Below are 17,446 nucleotides of genomic sequence, written 5' to 3' on the forward strand. Positions count from 1 at the left end.
TTTACTGTATTTCAGATTCTGGTGAAGCTGTCATCCAGAAGCTGCTTAAGCACTCAAAGACATGGGAGAGTAGTCTTCCTGCTGTTGGGAGAAACAGGACAAGGAAGCATTTGTCTGGCTGCTGTAGTGATACTGAAGCTGGTAGGATACCTGTTTTCTCTCCAGAAAAACATTCCCTCAATACTACTGTGCCAGTGGTGGAGAAGATGAAGCATCGCGGAATACATAACTCAGTGGCTGAACAAATAACAAAAAGCTTCTCAAACATGTCATCTGAGAATGTTCTAGAGGTCAGTGGTGATCATAAAAAGGGAGCGATTGATCATAGAAGGAAGCCTATCACCCTTGCTAAGTATAAAGAGAGAAAGAAATTGAATGAAACTGCAATATACAGTGATTCAGAAATGATTTATAGTTCATCGCCAATACACCAGAAAAATAGAATTCAGACATTGAATCCTGCTATGTTGCAGTCCTCAGCAGCCTCTGTGTCACCCATTGGTTTGTCTTCCCTGGAGAAGAGTGTTGAGAGACAAAGCATGTCACGGACTTCTCCTAGCTCTTCTCAAACTACACCTTTTACATCTTCTATGTTAGGTAAACTGTTGTATGCATCGTCTCCCGAAAAGAAAGAATCTGCTGCAGTGCTTAATGGTGATGGGCCTGCTAAACAAGACAATAAAACCATTACAAACAACATGATATATAGTGAGCTTGGTCTTCCACTGACACGGGCACGACTTCCCAAATCAGCGAAGCGATCATCAGAAAGTGATCCTGATAGTTCAAGGGCACAAACCTCTCGCCAGATATCCACATCTTGTGGGTTAGTGTATCCTGATAGTTCAAAGGCACAGACCTCTCCCCAGATATCCACATTTTCTAGGTTAGTGTATTTTGATAGTCCCAGGGCACACACCTCTCACCAGATATCCACATCTTGTGGGTAAGTGTATCCTGATAGTTCAAGGACACAGACCTCTCCCTAGATACCCACATCTTCTAGGTAAGTGTATCCTGATAGTTCAAGGGCACAGACCTCTCCCCAGATATCCACATCTTCTAGGTAAGTGTATCCTGATAGTTCAAGGGCACAGACCTCTCACCAGATATCCACATCTTGTGGGTTAGTGTATCCTGATAGTTCAAGGGCACAGGCCTCTCCCCAGATATCCACATCTTGTGGGTTAGTGTATCCTGCTAGTTCAAGGACACAGACCTCTCCCCAGATATCTACATCTTGTGGGTAAGTGTATCCTGATAGTTCAAGGACACAGACCTCTCCCTAGATACCCACATCTTCTAGGTAAGTGTATCCTGATAGTTCAAGGGCACAGACCTCTCACCAGATATCCACATCTTGTGGGTAAGTGTATCCTGATAGTTCAAAGGCACAGACCTCTCACCAGATATCTACATCTTCTAGGTAAGTGTATCCTGAAAGTTCAAGGACAAAGACCTTGTCCCAGATATCTACATCTTTTGGGTAAGTGTATCCTGATAGTTCAAGGACACAGACCTCTCCGCAGGTACCCACATCTTCTAGATAAGTGTATCCTGATAGTTCAAGGGCACAGATCTCTCACCAGATATCCACATCTTGTGGGTAAGTGTATCCTGATAGTTCAAGGGCACAGACCTCTCACCAGATTACCCACATCTTCTAGGTAAGTGTATCCTGATAGTTCAAGGGCACAGACCTCTCACCAGATATCCACATTTTCTAGGTTAGTGTATCCTGATAGTTCAAGGGCACAGACCTCTCCCCAGATATCCACATCTTGTGGGTAAGTGTATCCTGATAGTTCAAATTCACAGGCCTCTCCCCAGATATCCACATCTTCTAGGTTAGTGTATCCTGATAGTTCAAGGGCACAGGCCTCTCGCCAGATATCCACATTTTCTAGGTTAGTGTATCCTGATAGTTCAAGGGCACAGACCTCTCCCCAGATATCCACATCTTCTAGGTAAGTGTATCCTGATAGTTCAAGGGCACAGACCTCTCACCAGATATCCACATCTTGTGGGTAAGTGTATCCTGATAGTTCAAATTCACAGGCCTCTCCCCAGATATCCACATCTTCTAGGTAAGTGTATCCTGATAGTTCAAGGGCACAGACCTCTCCCCAGATATCCACATCTTGTGGGTAAGTGTATCCTGATAGTTCAAGGGCACAGACCTCTCACCAGATATCCACATCTTGTGGGTTAGTGTATCTTGCTATCTCATTAAAATGAAAATATGTAGATTTAAATGAAGTTATAATCTATATGACTCATTGTTTTCAGTAAAAGCAATGGTTCAGCTTCATCAGAAGACGATAAAGTTGTTGGCGATATGAAGAAATCAATCCTGAAGAAGCCGTCGAGTTGTGTATTTCTTAATGAGAAGCCCTCAGTTAGGTATGAGCTGGTCCAATTTAGGCTGGGAATACCTCTGATAGAAGCACTATATTGCCAGCTTCAAATTGGAAATTTAATGTTTGTTTACACTTTATCTAATTTACTGGAGGGATCACTTTTGTCATACTGTATTTTCTGGATTATAAGGCACACCTTTTTTCCAAGTGAGGTGGGCATATGGCTTATATGTGAAAGAAAGTATACCAGTGCAACATTATGAGACGATTCTGAGTTTTGTTTTTACGAGAACCTGCCTTTATGTGTCTGTGACTAAGACAGATCTTCTGGAACCATCATTTGCAAATGTATAGAGAATGGTTTGAAGATTGAAATAGATATAACATTCTCGTAAATCTAATTGATCATACCTTTTAATATGAATCACAATAATATCTTCTAGACTTTCACAGTTACTTCGAAGCCAAAGCAGAAGTTTACAATAGCCTATTGCAACCTGGGATCATTAGGTCAAATTCTAGAACAACCACCATGCTTTTTAACGATATGAATGGCTTTGTGTAATTTACAAGAAGAAATGATGTGGGACTAGAAGAATTTGGTCAGCAAGCAATTGCCTTTGTTAATATTGAACAGTACAAACACTGATGAAGAGATTGTTTAGGAATCCTTATGTAACGTAAGGCTCTATATCTGTGTATAGACAATCTCTGAATGCACCCAAGCCAAATGAGTTCAGTATTGGCTGTTTTACATTTTTTAGAAATACATCGATGAAATCTAGGATAACTTGTGTATACTTAACTTTCACGGACGATCTCGATAAATGTCATCCATTGTCTGTTATATCAACAAACTTTGATCAACGTGATGGTTAACACTTCGTAAGAAAGGGTGCAGCTTATATTTAGGTGCAGCTTATATGTGGATCCAATTAAAAAAATTGGTAAAAATCAGCTCTTGGGCTAATTTACTGGTGCTGCTTATAACCGAGAAAATACAGTATATTCTGACAATATCCTAGCTTTGGCAATCACACTTTCAGCTTCATTGAATATTAAAGTTTATCAAATACTCAGAAAGGCTGCCTTGTGCCTTCTGGAAATTATTGTTTTTATTTTACACATTTCTAGTTGTTAGATTGGACAACATTTTAAAATTTGGAATGACAATGTCAAACATCAAAATAAATATATCAAAATTTATCCAAATTTATTTAATAAATTAAAATATATTTATCATATGACATTGCTTTAAATACAACATTTTTTGAAGAAGAAAGTAAATATTAGTATTACATAGAATCAGTGAAGATGATTGATTTTGTCATCGAAGATCCCCCTGAGATGTCTTGTTTATATTTACACCTGCTATCAGGTTGTTGTGGACATCAAGCATTTTCAACGTTATTTTTCAGAATCCTTGTTCTATTTCCAATGCATATTGTGTGAAATATAAGTGTGTTATCATGGCAGGTGATATATAGAATCATCACTCCTTAAAAGAAATTCTTACTTGAAAAAATGATAGTGAAGATGATCTGTAATCAAATTATTAATGGGTGATTTCAGATTCAGAGACAGTGAAGCTAAAGCAGAGACTCAGGTCAAGAAAACACAAATGCTAGGCCGCCTCACCGGTAAAAAGTGAGTACAACCAATACAGTGTAATATAGAGTGGGATAGGGTCATGGATGTCCTTTTCAAAAGATCCAACATTGAAAATGTACTATACCAATTGAATTATGGAGTTAGTTCAGATCATTTTAGCATTTCTTGTGGTCAACTTTGATTTTTTCTGACTCACCTGTGAAAGATTTCCACACCTTTGGCTGCTGGCATCGATGCTGTTTCCTAGAAGGATCAAGCAGTGGTATAGTGCAGTTGAAACAGTTTTCTCACCTTATTGAGAAATTAAAAGAATTTTTCTAATAGATATAAATAATTTAATATATATTTGCATCAATAATGTATAAATACTCTTACGATATCATAATAAAATAACCTGGTATTATGCTTGGCTAATGGTTTGATATGACATAATCTTAAATGCTTCTTTCATATAAAATTATTGAATTCCTTTTGTGAATTTGATTTGATTTGTCCACTCATGTATGACATGTATGACTTTCCTAGTTTTCTATCTATATATTTAAATGTTTTTTGTTTCATACCTGTTTTGTTTTATTATCTGAAATTTTCTTTTTAAATACATATTTCATAATGTGCATGAATCATTTAATTTCAGTTTAAGATATTAGTGAACACAAAAAATACCTTTATGTTGCTAATTTAGCAACAGGGAGATGTGAATTACCAGCTACTTAGTTTGGTGCAATTTTTTGTTCTTGTCCCTGAGGTGTCAGTTTCTCTAATACCATGTTAATGTTAATGGTTTTTGTTCTTATTTCTTCAACAAGAAAAAGTTTTGTTTCATACCTTTTTAAAAGGTAATCCTACAGAGCACATGAACCAAGGGTCACATACATCTTAATTTCCTGGTATATACAGTAAAACTTCGATGTGTCAAAGTTCAAGGGACCGTCGAGAAAACTTCGATACATCGGGACTTTGACTCATGAATGGTGACCATCCAACCACAAAAAATACACCTGTAAAAGATGTGTATTGTGTCCGTTTGTGTTATATGCAGAGTCCCTTATCAATATCTCGTGTTGATTGCTTGCATAATCTATCAAATGTCTGTTCGAACGCAACTTTGTCACAGAATATCGGAGGAAGGAAAAGAATTCATATGAATTTTAACATGTTTATTATAAAGACACGAGACATCAAATAACAACGAATAACAATGCAACATACCACTTTCATCGAGTCATTCATACACAGGGCAGCATGGTTGTATCGGAGATGAGAATTTGGTTCACTTACGGTATGTGAATCGTACTGATTTTGAAAAGGACGGAACAACATCCATACGTAACACACATGTAAGAATGCAAGCACAATATACATTACATATTTTAGCACCACAATGCAATATTTTCTTCAAATTCAAATTAAACAAAGAATGAACAACAAATTATATCTTATATCACTAATAATGTCCGGTAGTGAAATGAAACGATGTCCTGAAAAAAACCCACTAATCTCAACAAACAAACAGTCGCGCCATAATCACACCACTTAACGGTTAATGACTTGAGAATACAGCTTGTGTAGACAATCAGACATGGTCAGTGATTATTGTCACTTTGTGTCTTAGCCTTGGCCTGGCCATTGTTCACGCTTCCGCCGAGGTGTGAAAACTGCCATGGGACATTCAAGTTTTCTCGTACAGGTAAATTTTTTGACTTCGATTCATGTGTTGTGATTTCTAATGGTTTCTTAACCATGGGACCGGGAAAAAAGTTTGAAACAGCGAGAACTTCGATTCATAAAAGTTCGAATCATAAATGTGAAATTAGTAGTATTATATAGAGGCGAAAATCGGGACTCTGCAAAAAATTTGAAACATCGAGAAATTCGAATCATCGAAGTTTGACTCATCGAAGTTTTACTGTACTTGTATCTGCATTATATACATAAATATAAGCTTCAATAGATTATTTTTTTTCAGTTTTAAACCAATTTGTTTAATTTTTTTTTTATTTGTATGTTTTACTCAACATTAAAAGTGCAGGCCAAAGGTAAGAAAAACTATATCGTGTTTGATTAGAAAACCTTACATTAACTTCCTACTATACCCAGCATACGCTTTGTCACATCTGAGCTGGATCTACTATTAAGTGTTTCTGTCATCATCATTGTGATCACAATTGTTACCGACACATTTGAATAGAGCTGTTATTGCAAACAGCATTATCCTGGCTATTTGCATTTTTTAAAATTTTGAAGTAAGTTTTTAAAAGGCTTATATGTAAGCCCATAAGTATACATCCCACACCCCTTCTATTTGGCTTCAACAATCATTATTGGTTTAAGATTGAGGTTACATTAATTTTAATGCAAGTATTTAGGATATTTTTTGTGAAATTTACCTTGTTTTGCTTGTTTTGAACTTAACATTCATTACATCAATTGTTGCTGATAAGGTTTGGGTTAAGTTTTAAGCTTCTGTAAATCCAAAAGTATACATCCCACACCCCTCCAGGTTGGTATATACGATCAGTAAGCATTCTGCAATGGCTGCTGCCAGTGAACTTGGCAATTGTTGATTGTAAAATAATGTGTGCTTGTTATTGGATAACATTGTGAATAAAAACAGGAATTAAAACTAGAGCTAATTAATATCAGTAGAATTGAATTTAAATCTGTGATATCAGACATTGTTTTTGCCTTTAACATTTTTTTTGTCTGAACTGATTTTCTATTCAACATTGGGCGTGCTCTAACCTTGTTATTCATTTCTCTGGGTCCATTGATTGATTGAATTTCAAATATGTTTTATGATTTATATATCTTACTGTCTGCAGTATATGAGTGCTATTGCGAAGAAAATATGTCCTGGCAATTGGACAGCTGACTTTAAACTTTTGTTCATTAACTTGATAGTAAACTGTCGTCAAGAGTCCATCATTAACACCATTTCCTTGACGGAAGAAATGGATATTTATAAAAACTTACAAAAAAATAAACTCTTTTTAACATTAGAGTATTGATCCTGTCTGTAGATGGAGGAATCCACTGACCGTACAAAACAAGTGTTTTTGACAGCTTTAAATAAGTTGCTTTCATATCACAAACCCTTCCAAAGTTGATCAGATTTGACCGTGATTTGTTCTATGTATGTCACCTTTTCTCAGACACATAGCATTGTGCTGTATATTGAGGTCACATGCCCTTGCTGTTGAATACTTAACAGTCAAGAGGTTTTTGTTAATCACACCTTACTTACTGGGTAAGTTTTCATATCAAACGTCCTTTTGTTAATTCTTCATACCAAACATCACTTAATTTTTCTACCAAACTTCACTGCCATATTGGTCTGGAGGATACTCCGGGCTGTTGCATGTTATCCATTTTTTCACTGAAAAAAAAATCTGATCTTTAAATTTAGTATTTTGGAAAAGAAAACTTTTGATTACCACAAATAACTGCCATATGATGATATTGTGTGTTTTCTTTTAGTAATATGGAGATATTACACTTCTAAGCAGTTTTGATATCTACTGATCTATCAGTACTTGTATACAGACCAGACAACAGTAAATTAGCATTCATTATAATTTTTTTCAAATTTAACCTTCAGGCCAATGTACATATACATGTATCTATCACATAGCTATCTCATTTCATAAATCTTATTTTGACCATTTGTAATGACACCTAGTAGAACTGTGGTTGGCTAAAGGTTTCCATGGTTTCAATTGTGATCTCTGTAATCACAGATTAATGATGTTAAATTCATAGTGACATCACTATAAGACACAGATGTAGGAGTGCCAGCTGTTCATGTAATTCTCTCAAAATGTGTTTTTATCCCACACAAAATGTGTTTGCAGGAGATATTAATTTGGACTCCATCTGTGTGTGCGTGTGCGTGTGTCTGTCCATGTGTGCATGTGTCCATCCGAAGGCTTTTCAGGGCTATAACTTTAAAACTGGTCAACTCAACTTCACAAAACTCTCTGCATATATTATGTTAGTGCCCCAGTTAATTTTTTTTCTGTTACCATGGAAATATAGTAAAAAAACACAAAGTTAATGCTAACTTTCCTTACCGGACTACAACTTCAAAACCATTCCACTCAACTCCCAAAAACTTTCTGCATATATAATAGGTTAGTGCCCTAGTTAAATTTTTTTTGTTACCATGGAAACAGATAACCCTCATCACAAATTCCAGTTTTTTCTGAACCATTACTCTAAAGATAATCGCTCAAAACTTTTTACACTTATTAAACTCATAGCATCTTTTGCTATGGAGAAGTTCTCCATTTGCCGGTAAACACTGTCCCTGTTACCAGCGAACCAGATATGCCATATCACAAAGTTCAGTTTTTCTTTTCAGACCAGTTCTCTTAAACTGTTCAATGTAATTACCTGGTTCTCAAAACTTTTTACAGACATCAAGTTAGTACTCTAGTAGAAGTTCTCCATTTCAATACTTTGTATGTAACAATGAAAAATAATGAATAGAATTAAGCTTGTTTTAAGATCAATATATATATGATAATGTGTCTTTCTTTTAAACAGTGGTGTGTTGGGGATACTGTCACACTATGTGTTATCTTGTTTAGAGATGTTTGCAAAATTATTTAAGTTACGTGTGAAAATCATGACGAATTTCTCATATGACCTCACCATATGCTCTGTAAAATGAATAATCTTGAGCTTGTATCATAGATGTCAAATGAAATGGAAACTTCTAAAAATCCTCAATATATACCATGCATCCATTAACTGATATTGTTCCTTAGAGTGAACAATTCAGATGAGACCATAGCTGTTTCAGATACGGTTCAGTACACAACACCTGATACCATAATTCACTTCATTGTCCACACTACATGTATCAATGCACAAGCTTTTCATTTTGATTAAATTTTTTTGGTCTTATTTCTGATATTTTTGTATGTTCTGTTGAATTGCACTAATTTTGTAGAAAGTAGACGTAGAGGTTTAAAATTATATTTTTATTCATATATTTATTGTGGTGTGCTGTTAAATCATGAAACAGTAAGAACAAAGATGAATTATCATGGTAAGGGTCAATTTTACATTTGCATAAGTATAAAATTTTTAATTGAGTTGTAATTGAAAATTAGTACATGATTTGAAAATTTGATAATGATTTGTCGTTTAAAATGGGTATATCACCAGAATTTGGAAGTATAATTGTTGTAAGAAATAGAAGGATTTAAATTCCACAGACAGTACAAGTTACTGTGACTCCTTATTTTGTATCTCGGCTGTTATGATTTTATGAGAATACCTATATGCTGTCAAACCTGCTGTAAAGGGCACCTGCTTTTATAGGCCACTCTCCACTGTGTCCTGGAGTGGCCATTATAGACAGGTTTAACTGTATGTACAAAAGAGTCACCAGCTAAAGCAGAATGAGGTTGAATAACCAGTTTTACTCCTGAAGAAGTTGATCATTTTTAACACCCCCATTGTTGTAGGTTATTGGACAAGCTGTGTGCTGGGTTAGGTGCAAGCTCACTTGGAAAGAAGGTTAGTGCTGTTATCTGAAAATTGAAATTTTCAATGCTTCCCTAATGGTTTTGAATTTCAGACCTCTGTCTTGAAAGATTAATGCCTCTTTGATTGAGCTTTAGAGAAATTGTAACAAGCAGATTCTGTAAGAAGGAGCTAGTATTTTAACCTGGGCTGAATATCAAGAGAAAGTTTGTTTTCTATGAAGCATTTGCATCAGTGAGGTATTTCTTTGTCTGTTTTACTTCTAATGCCTCATTTTATATCAGTTCTTGCCATTTCACTGATGATAAATATTGTTATGATGCAAAGTTTAGATTGTTACCTGTAAAATATTTTTTTATGTCAGCAGCCACAAGGTGGACCTAATCTGAATAGAGATGGAGTGTTGGTGCACAGTGAAGACCCGCTCAAGCCTATCTACAACATCCACGATGCACCTCTTGATCCCATCGTCCGAGAGGTATGTCTCTCAATACGTACATGATTCCTTAGATAACAAAACTATCTACTGCTTCTTGTAGTTTCTTCATCATGTTGACATATAGGTTGGTGCAGTGGTAACACACCTGGCCGTCCAGGGTTTGATTCCTGCAGTGTATGGTCAACTAGAGTGATTAATATAAGTTGGAAAAACTTGTTTAGGAATTGTTGTAAAATAAATGAAGTTTATTTATTTTTGTTGATATAAGTAATTTAATCCCATGAGAAATTGTCAAGCTGTTAGTATGCACATTGTGATATTTCAGGGTCTTGATAATTATGGCATAATTGCACCAAAGTTTATTCAGTGTTATGCCTGGCCAGCACTCCTGAGAGGTCGCAACGTGGTAGGCATATCACCTAGTGGGTCAGGAAAAACGTTTGCCTACCTCGCCCCACTCCTAACAGACCTCCTGAAGCAGGCAAACTACAAGGATATACCAGCTGGTAATGGGGTGAGTGCTGAAACAGACTACGAAACATACCATATTTATCCTGTACTAAGGTCATGGAGTCAGGAAACCAACACAATGACTTAAAAGTCAAGGGAGGGTTTATTGTAAAACAACAGCATAATTGTTTTTGGTAATTTTTTCTGAATGGCACCAGACAGGGTCAGGCTTAAGACAAGGCATGGTCTAATCACTGGATAAATATGACAATGGAAATTAACAAGATATCACTAGAGCAAAACTGACTGAATGACAAGATATCACTAGAGCAAAACTGACTGAATGACAAGATATCGCTAGAGGAAAACTGAATGACAAGATATCACTAGAGCAAAGCTGAATGACAAGATATCCCTAGAGCAAAACTGACTGAATGACAAGATATCCCTAGAGCAAAACTGACTGAATGACAAGATATCGCTCGAGCAAAGCTGAATGACAAGATATCACTAGAGCAAAACTGAATGACAAGATATCACTAGAGCAAAACTGACTGAATGACAAGATATCACTAGAGCAAAACTGACTGAATGACAAGATATCACTAGAGCAAAACTGACTGAATGACAAGATATCGCTAGAGCAAAACTGACTGAATGACAAGATATCGCTAGAGCAAAACTGACTGAATGACAGGATATCGCTAGAGCAAAACTGACTGAATGACAAGATATCGCTAGAGCAAAACTGACTGAATGACAAGATATCACTAGAGCAAAACTGACTGAATGACAAGATCTCACTAGAGCAAAACTGACTGAATGACAAGATATCACTAGAGCAAAACTGACTGAATGACAAGATATCACTAGAGCAAAGCTGATTGAATGACAAGATATCACTAGAGCAAAACTGACTGAATGACAAGATATCACTAGAGCAAAGCTGACTGAATGACAAGATATCGCTAGAGCAAAACTGAATGACAAGATATCACTAGAGCAAAGCTGAATGACAAGGTATCACTAGAGCAAAACTGACTGAATGACAAGATATCACTAGAGCAAAACTGACTGAATGACAAGATATCGCTAGAGCAAAACTGAATGACAAGATATCACTAGAGCAAAACTGACTGAATGACAAGATCTCACTAGAGCAAAACTGACTGAATGACAAGATATCACTAGAGCAAAACTGACTGAATGACAAGATATCACTAGAGCAAAGCTGACTGAATGACAAGATATCACTAGAGCAAAACTGACTGAATGACAAGATATCACTAGAGCAAAGCTGACTGAATGACAAGATATCGCTAGAGCAAAACTGAATGACAAGATATCACTAGAGCAAAACTGAATGACAAGATATCACTAGAGCAAAACTGACTGAATGACAAGATATCACTAGAGCAAAACTGACTGAATGACAAGATATCACTAGAGCAAAACTGACTGAATGACAAGATATCACTAGAGCAAAGCTGACTGAATGACAAGATATCACTAGAGCAAAGCTGACTGAATGACAAGATATCACTAGAGCAAAGCTGACTGAATGACAAGATATCACTAGAGCAAAACTGACTGAATGACAAGATATCACTAGAGCAAAGCTGAATGACAAGGTATCACTAGAGCAAAACTGACTGAATGACAAGATATCACTAGAGCAAAGCTGACTGAATGACAAGATATCACTAGAGCAAAACTGACTGAATGACAAGATATCCCTAGAGCAAAGCTGACTGAATGACAAGATATCACTAGAGCAAAGCTGACTGAATGACAAGATATCACTAGAGTAAAACTGACTGAATGACAAGATATCAGTAGAGCAAAACTGACTGAATGACAAGATATCACTAGAGCAAAACTGACTGAATGACAAGATATCAGTAGAGCAAAACTGACTGAATGACAAGATATCACTAGAGCAAAACTGACTGAATGACAAGATATCAGTAGAGCAAAACTGACTGAATGATGATTTCAAACTTTGAATATTGATATGATGATTATATATTCTTCCCCGTGGAATCGATGAAGCCATACATGATAAGTGGTATACAGCTTCTCACAAAGATGGATTGTACTGTACTATTATGTTTCTTCAGCCATACGCCATTGTGATGGTGCCTTTCTGGAAGAGTGCCCAGATGTTGTATGATTTGACCAAGAAGCTTCTTTGTGGCAATTCTTACTTGCGTGTCCTGGTTACTTATGGAGGGGGAAATGAAGAAAGTCAAGTGGTAAGTATAGCAGTATATGTAGAATGTTAACATCATGTGCTTTTGTTTATAATACTGAATATTACCAGTGATGAACAGATAAAGAGAAACAATCTACAATTAATTGATTCCAAAATTACAAGGACGATTAACTTAGTCCAAAGTCTCAGAAATGCATCAGAGATTAAGTGTAATTTTGTATGTAAGATTGTTCATTTAGAGGTTATGTACTACATTGTAGCACCTTTAAAAGATTTCTTCAGTGTATTAAAAGATAGAAAACACAAATACCAATCTAGTAACAGATTCAAAGTTGCAATAAACATTGGTTTCAAGAATAACAATATATTCAGTGTTAACATATTGATAACTATTCATCAGTTAAGATATGACAGTGATTAAAATCAATGATCAGATGATGAAATATATTCTGTGATCTGTTATCTGTGACTTCCAGTCACTGAATCTTACTCTCCAAGACTATTTAACAAGGATGTATTTTGGTTAATGTAACAATCTTTGATTATTTTGGTAGTTATCAATTTAACATGTTTGGAGCGATTAATTTAAGGGATGCCTGAACATCCCAAAAATAAATTGCCTGCAAATAAATAGTTGTTGGTTTATAGTAATGAATAAGCTTGTTCTTTCTATAACTAGATGTAGAACATGATGAAAACAAACTCTGTGGATGGTAATTCCAACAATGTGTTACTTGATCTAGCACAGCCAAGAAGATTCTTGTTTGTCCTCTAGTTAAATCTCATTTTGTTTGATTTTGAGAAATGATTTCAGTTGAAATAGCCTTTTTCTTGTGTGTTTACAGGTACCATTAATCAATGGTTGTGAACTTTTGATAACCACACCACGTAGTTTATCTCGTCTCCTACAACAGAAGTACACACATCTGGAACGTCTCTGTCACATCGTAAGTTTAAATACCAGTTCTGACAGTCACCTCTAACGTATACTACACAACAGTGACTTTCACTAACCATTGTTTTGGATCTTTCCCATTATTACTTAGGAAAGATTATTCACACACCTCTGAATCATCTAAGGCTGAAAAGTCTAACACTCCACAGACTACACTATTACGGCCATTTATTTGATTTGGTATTGATAAGTTCAACAAATGAGATCTTTTTCACAATATAACACTGATATGTGTCACGATTTGTGAATAAAAAGCTTCAAAAAGACAACATCAAGGTGAATCTTCCTTTCTAAGTTTTAATGGTTTTGTAAATACACCTTCATATTTTAATATTGCTTCATGTCCAATGGAATCAGTTTTGTTGTGGACCTTGCTATCATGTTGGCTCTGTTATGATAACAATGTTAACATTAAATATAAATGATTTTGATGGCATTTTTAACATGATTGGCTGATGTGATGCAGATACATAATGTCCATTAGAATCCTGCTAAAACTGAGTTCAGCCATTAGCATATGCATGGTAGTTGCTGAAAGTAACAAATCCACAACTGAATCCAACATCACTACAGTACATGTATTGCACAAATATGCCCTGTTCATCTTGGACCCATATAGTAGTGCAAATTAGTCTGAAACTCATGTATGGAAGTATTCATCTTGACAGTCATGCTATAAGTGTATAAGCAGTCATGGCTAACATGGCAAACTGCCGCCACACAGGCAATTTGTAGCCAGCATGGACCAGTGCATGATTTTCCTGACATATTTTAGTCTTTTATGTGTGTTTTAAAGATCAATAATTTGTTGACAGTAACTGTTTAGGTATCGTGACATTAAGCTTGAATTATTATATCATATTGTGGGTTTGAATATTGGAGATTTGTCAATATATTGCAATTTGGTAGTATCTAATCATATTGGTATGCATATCTACAGGTTACAGACGATTCTGTATCATACTGTGGGTTTGAAAATGGAGGTTTGTCAATATACGGCCGTTTTATAGTATCTAATCATATTGGTATTTATATATACAGGTTATAGACGATGCTGAGATTGTTCTGGAAGAATTCAGGGAAGAAGTAAGTCATTCAGTATCTCCAAAATGATTTTATAGATCTGATAATCTGATCGGAACTAAATTTGGAAAAAATTGAATATTGTTTAGAAGTCTATGTGATGAGATGTTCTACAAACAAGCTGTGTTTATTATGCTTTTTTGACAAATAATTATCTCATGTTTTTTAAACCAACTTTTGAATGCAAATGATCTGAACAAAATCCATGAAAGTTACTTGTAAGGAATTAAGACTTGAATTATTATATTAAATTATTATATAAGTACATGTATAATATATATAAGTTTCTCGAAAGTTAAGTTTCTCAGAACCTCTTGTATTGCTGAAAGTTTATTGCAGCAAAAGAAAGTTCGTTTACAACATTTTGGGACATAAACATCTTTAATTTTGTCACCAGATTCAGGACTTCATGATCAGCTATTCACGGGTGGTGGAGGAGCATGTGGAACGCTCTGCTCCGCGTGAGGTCATTCTCTTTAGCTCTCGCTGGTGTAACATGGTAAATTCCTTTATTGATGCCTTCATGCCTGATCCCACCCTCATCATCACTTCTCGCTTTGAGGCATCCATTTACGGCCGTATCAAACATATCCCACTGTTGTGGCGGACGGACCAGTTAGCACCTCAGTTCCTGGAGCTGGTCAGTTCTCTGGCACAGGAAAACTGCAAGATGATCATCTTCTGTAGCAATGTCAACACAACCCTTTATATCCACAAGGTAAAGTTACTTCCTTTACATTGTAGCCTGAAAGTTTTACCTAGTCGGACACTACGTAGATAAAATGTGTGTTTGCTCAGGTGTTAATTTTGTGACATTTATGATATAATTACAAATGTTTGCAGTCATAGAAATTTCCCTTCATGCCAGGAAATGGAAAGGCTGATAGTGAGAGTTCAATTTTCAAAATATCAAAACATCAATGTCACATCCTTCCTAGACAGAGTTTTTGACATGATACACCACTTCTGGTAAAATCATATGAGAATTAGTCCATAGGAAGATGAGAGTGAAATCAGTGTTTACTCATATCAGTCCTGTATATTAGGAATAAGGCCATTCATTTACTGAAAACTTTCTTTTCAGTTGTTAAAGAGTCGGTCTTTGTACTCTTTACTGGCTCATGATAAAATGGACACATTGATGCTGGAGCAGATCGGAGGGGAATGGGCAGGGCCCTTAGACAAAGGAAAGATCCTTAGTAAGTATGATCGGTAAAGCAGACAGGAGGAGAATGGGCAGGGCCCTTAGACATAGGCAAGATCCTTAGTAAGTATGATTGGTAAAGCAGATCAGAGGGGAATGGGCAGGGCCCTTAGTCAAAGGAAAGATCCTTAGTAAGTATGATTGGTAAAGCAGATCAGAGGGGAATGGGCAGGGCCCTTAGTCAAAGGAAAGATCCTTAGTAAGTATGATTGGTAAAGCAGATCGGAGGGGAATGGGCAGGGCCCTTAGACATAGGCAAGATCCTTAGTAAGTATGATTGGTAAAGCAGATCAGAGGGGAATGGGCAGGGCCCTTAGTCAAAGGAAAGATCCTTAGTAAGTATGATTGGTAAAGCAGATCAGAGGGGAATGGGCAGGGCCCTTAGTCAAAGGAAAGATCCTTAGTAAGTATGATTGGTAAAGCAGATCAGGGGGGAATGGGCAGGGCCCTTAGACATAGGCAAGATCCTTAGTAAGTATGATTGGTAAAGCAGATCAGAGGGGAATGGGCAGGGCCCTTAGTCAAAGGAAAGATCCTTAGTAAGTATGATTGGTAAAGCAGATCAGGGGGGAATGGGCAGGGCCCTTAGACATAGGCAAGATCCTTAGTAAGTATGATTGGTAAAGCAGATCAGAGGGGAATGGGCAGGGCCCTTAGTCAAAGGAAAGATCCTTAGTAAGTATGATTGGTAAAGCAGATCAGAGGGGAATGGGCAGGGCCCTTAGTCAAAGGAAAGATCCTTAGTAAGTATGATTGGTAAAGTAAAATTGTGGTTTGACAAAGTTGGTTTAAGTTGGACTAAGTTGGCTAGTCATTGTGCTGAATGTGATAGGTATTTTATCTATATTATAGGCTTCAGTCGAGTTTTAGTTTATCTCAGATACTGACTGAGCTATTTGTTAATGGTACTGTTTTTCTTATGTGTTTTTTATGTCTTGTTTCCTCAGAATAACATCAAGTTTAGCATTCATGCAAGGGTTTTGTCAAGTTAATAAATAGACATGAACAATCAATACCTTCGTCTTTATCTGAAGACTCTAACGTGATATTAAAATATGAGTGAAATATTGCACAATTTGTATCTTAACATTAAATTGACACTGTTTCTTAGTTTGTACTGATGAGAGTGGAGAAGAGTTAAAAGTCGAGGATGCCACAGCCATTGTACATTATGACCTTCCGTCCTCAAAGACAAAGTTTGGAAACAGACTTTCCACTATGAGCAAGTACTACTACAACTCCACTAACAAAGAAAAGGTAGGTACATGATGCCAGCTAACTAGCTAGTGGGTCATTAGATGAAAGCATTCTTCTGATTTGTCAGGAATCATCTTTGTGGCTTTTTTACACGGTAATCAGATGAAAGCATTTTTATGATTTGTTGGATATCATCTTTTTGGTACTTTTAAGCGGTAATCAGATGAAAGTCAAATTCATTTGCGATCATATTCAAAGTTCAAAAATGTTCTTATAAATGTTTAGCTTACCATACTAAAACACTAATATAGAGGAATTGTTAGGTCCTTAAACTGGAAGGATGGTGCTGAATAGAGAAACCTGGACCTACATATTCTATATCAACAAAATTACTGGCATGACATTGAGGGGAAACTGAACATTTTATAAAGAAAAG

General features: G+C 36.2%; 1 protein-coding gene across 1 annotated transcript in view; it reads left to right on the top strand.

Moving 5' to 3' along the window:
- Positions 1-17,446, top strand: part of LOC132543628 (uncharacterized) — a 69,651-nt gene that overhangs the window by 10,462 nt on the left and 41,743 nt on the right. The window contains exons 7-19 of the mRNA XM_060207145.1: positions 16-826; positions 2,290-2,403; positions 3,933-4,007; positions 5,999-6,010; positions 9,449-9,500; positions 9,835-9,945; positions 10,232-10,420; positions 12,477-12,611; positions 13,417-13,518; positions 14,568-14,612; positions 15,007-15,327; positions 15,694-15,808; positions 16,925-17,070. Coding sequence (XP_060063128.1) covers positions 16-826; positions 2,290-2,403; positions 3,933-4,007; positions 5,999-6,010; positions 9,449-9,500; positions 9,835-9,945; positions 10,232-10,420; positions 12,477-12,611; positions 13,417-13,518; positions 14,568-14,612; positions 15,007-15,327; positions 15,694-15,808; positions 16,925-17,070 — 2,228 coding nt within the window. The remainder of the gene's footprint in view (positions 1-15; positions 827-2,289; positions 2,404-3,932; positions 4,008-5,998; positions 6,011-9,448; positions 9,501-9,834; positions 9,946-10,231; positions 10,421-12,476; positions 12,612-13,416; positions 13,519-14,567; positions 14,613-15,006; positions 15,328-15,693; positions 15,809-16,924; positions 17,071-17,446) is intronic.

The sequence above is a fragment of the Ylistrum balloti genome, unplaced genomic scaffold (genome assembly GCF_031769215.1).
Source record: "Ylistrum balloti isolate Yb309-2 unplaced genomic scaffold, AGI_CSIRO_Ybal_v1 Utg369760, whole genome shotgun sequence".
NCBI classification, from domain to species: Eukaryota; Metazoa; Mollusca; class Bivalvia; order Pectinida; family Pectinidae; genus Ylistrum; species Ylistrum balloti.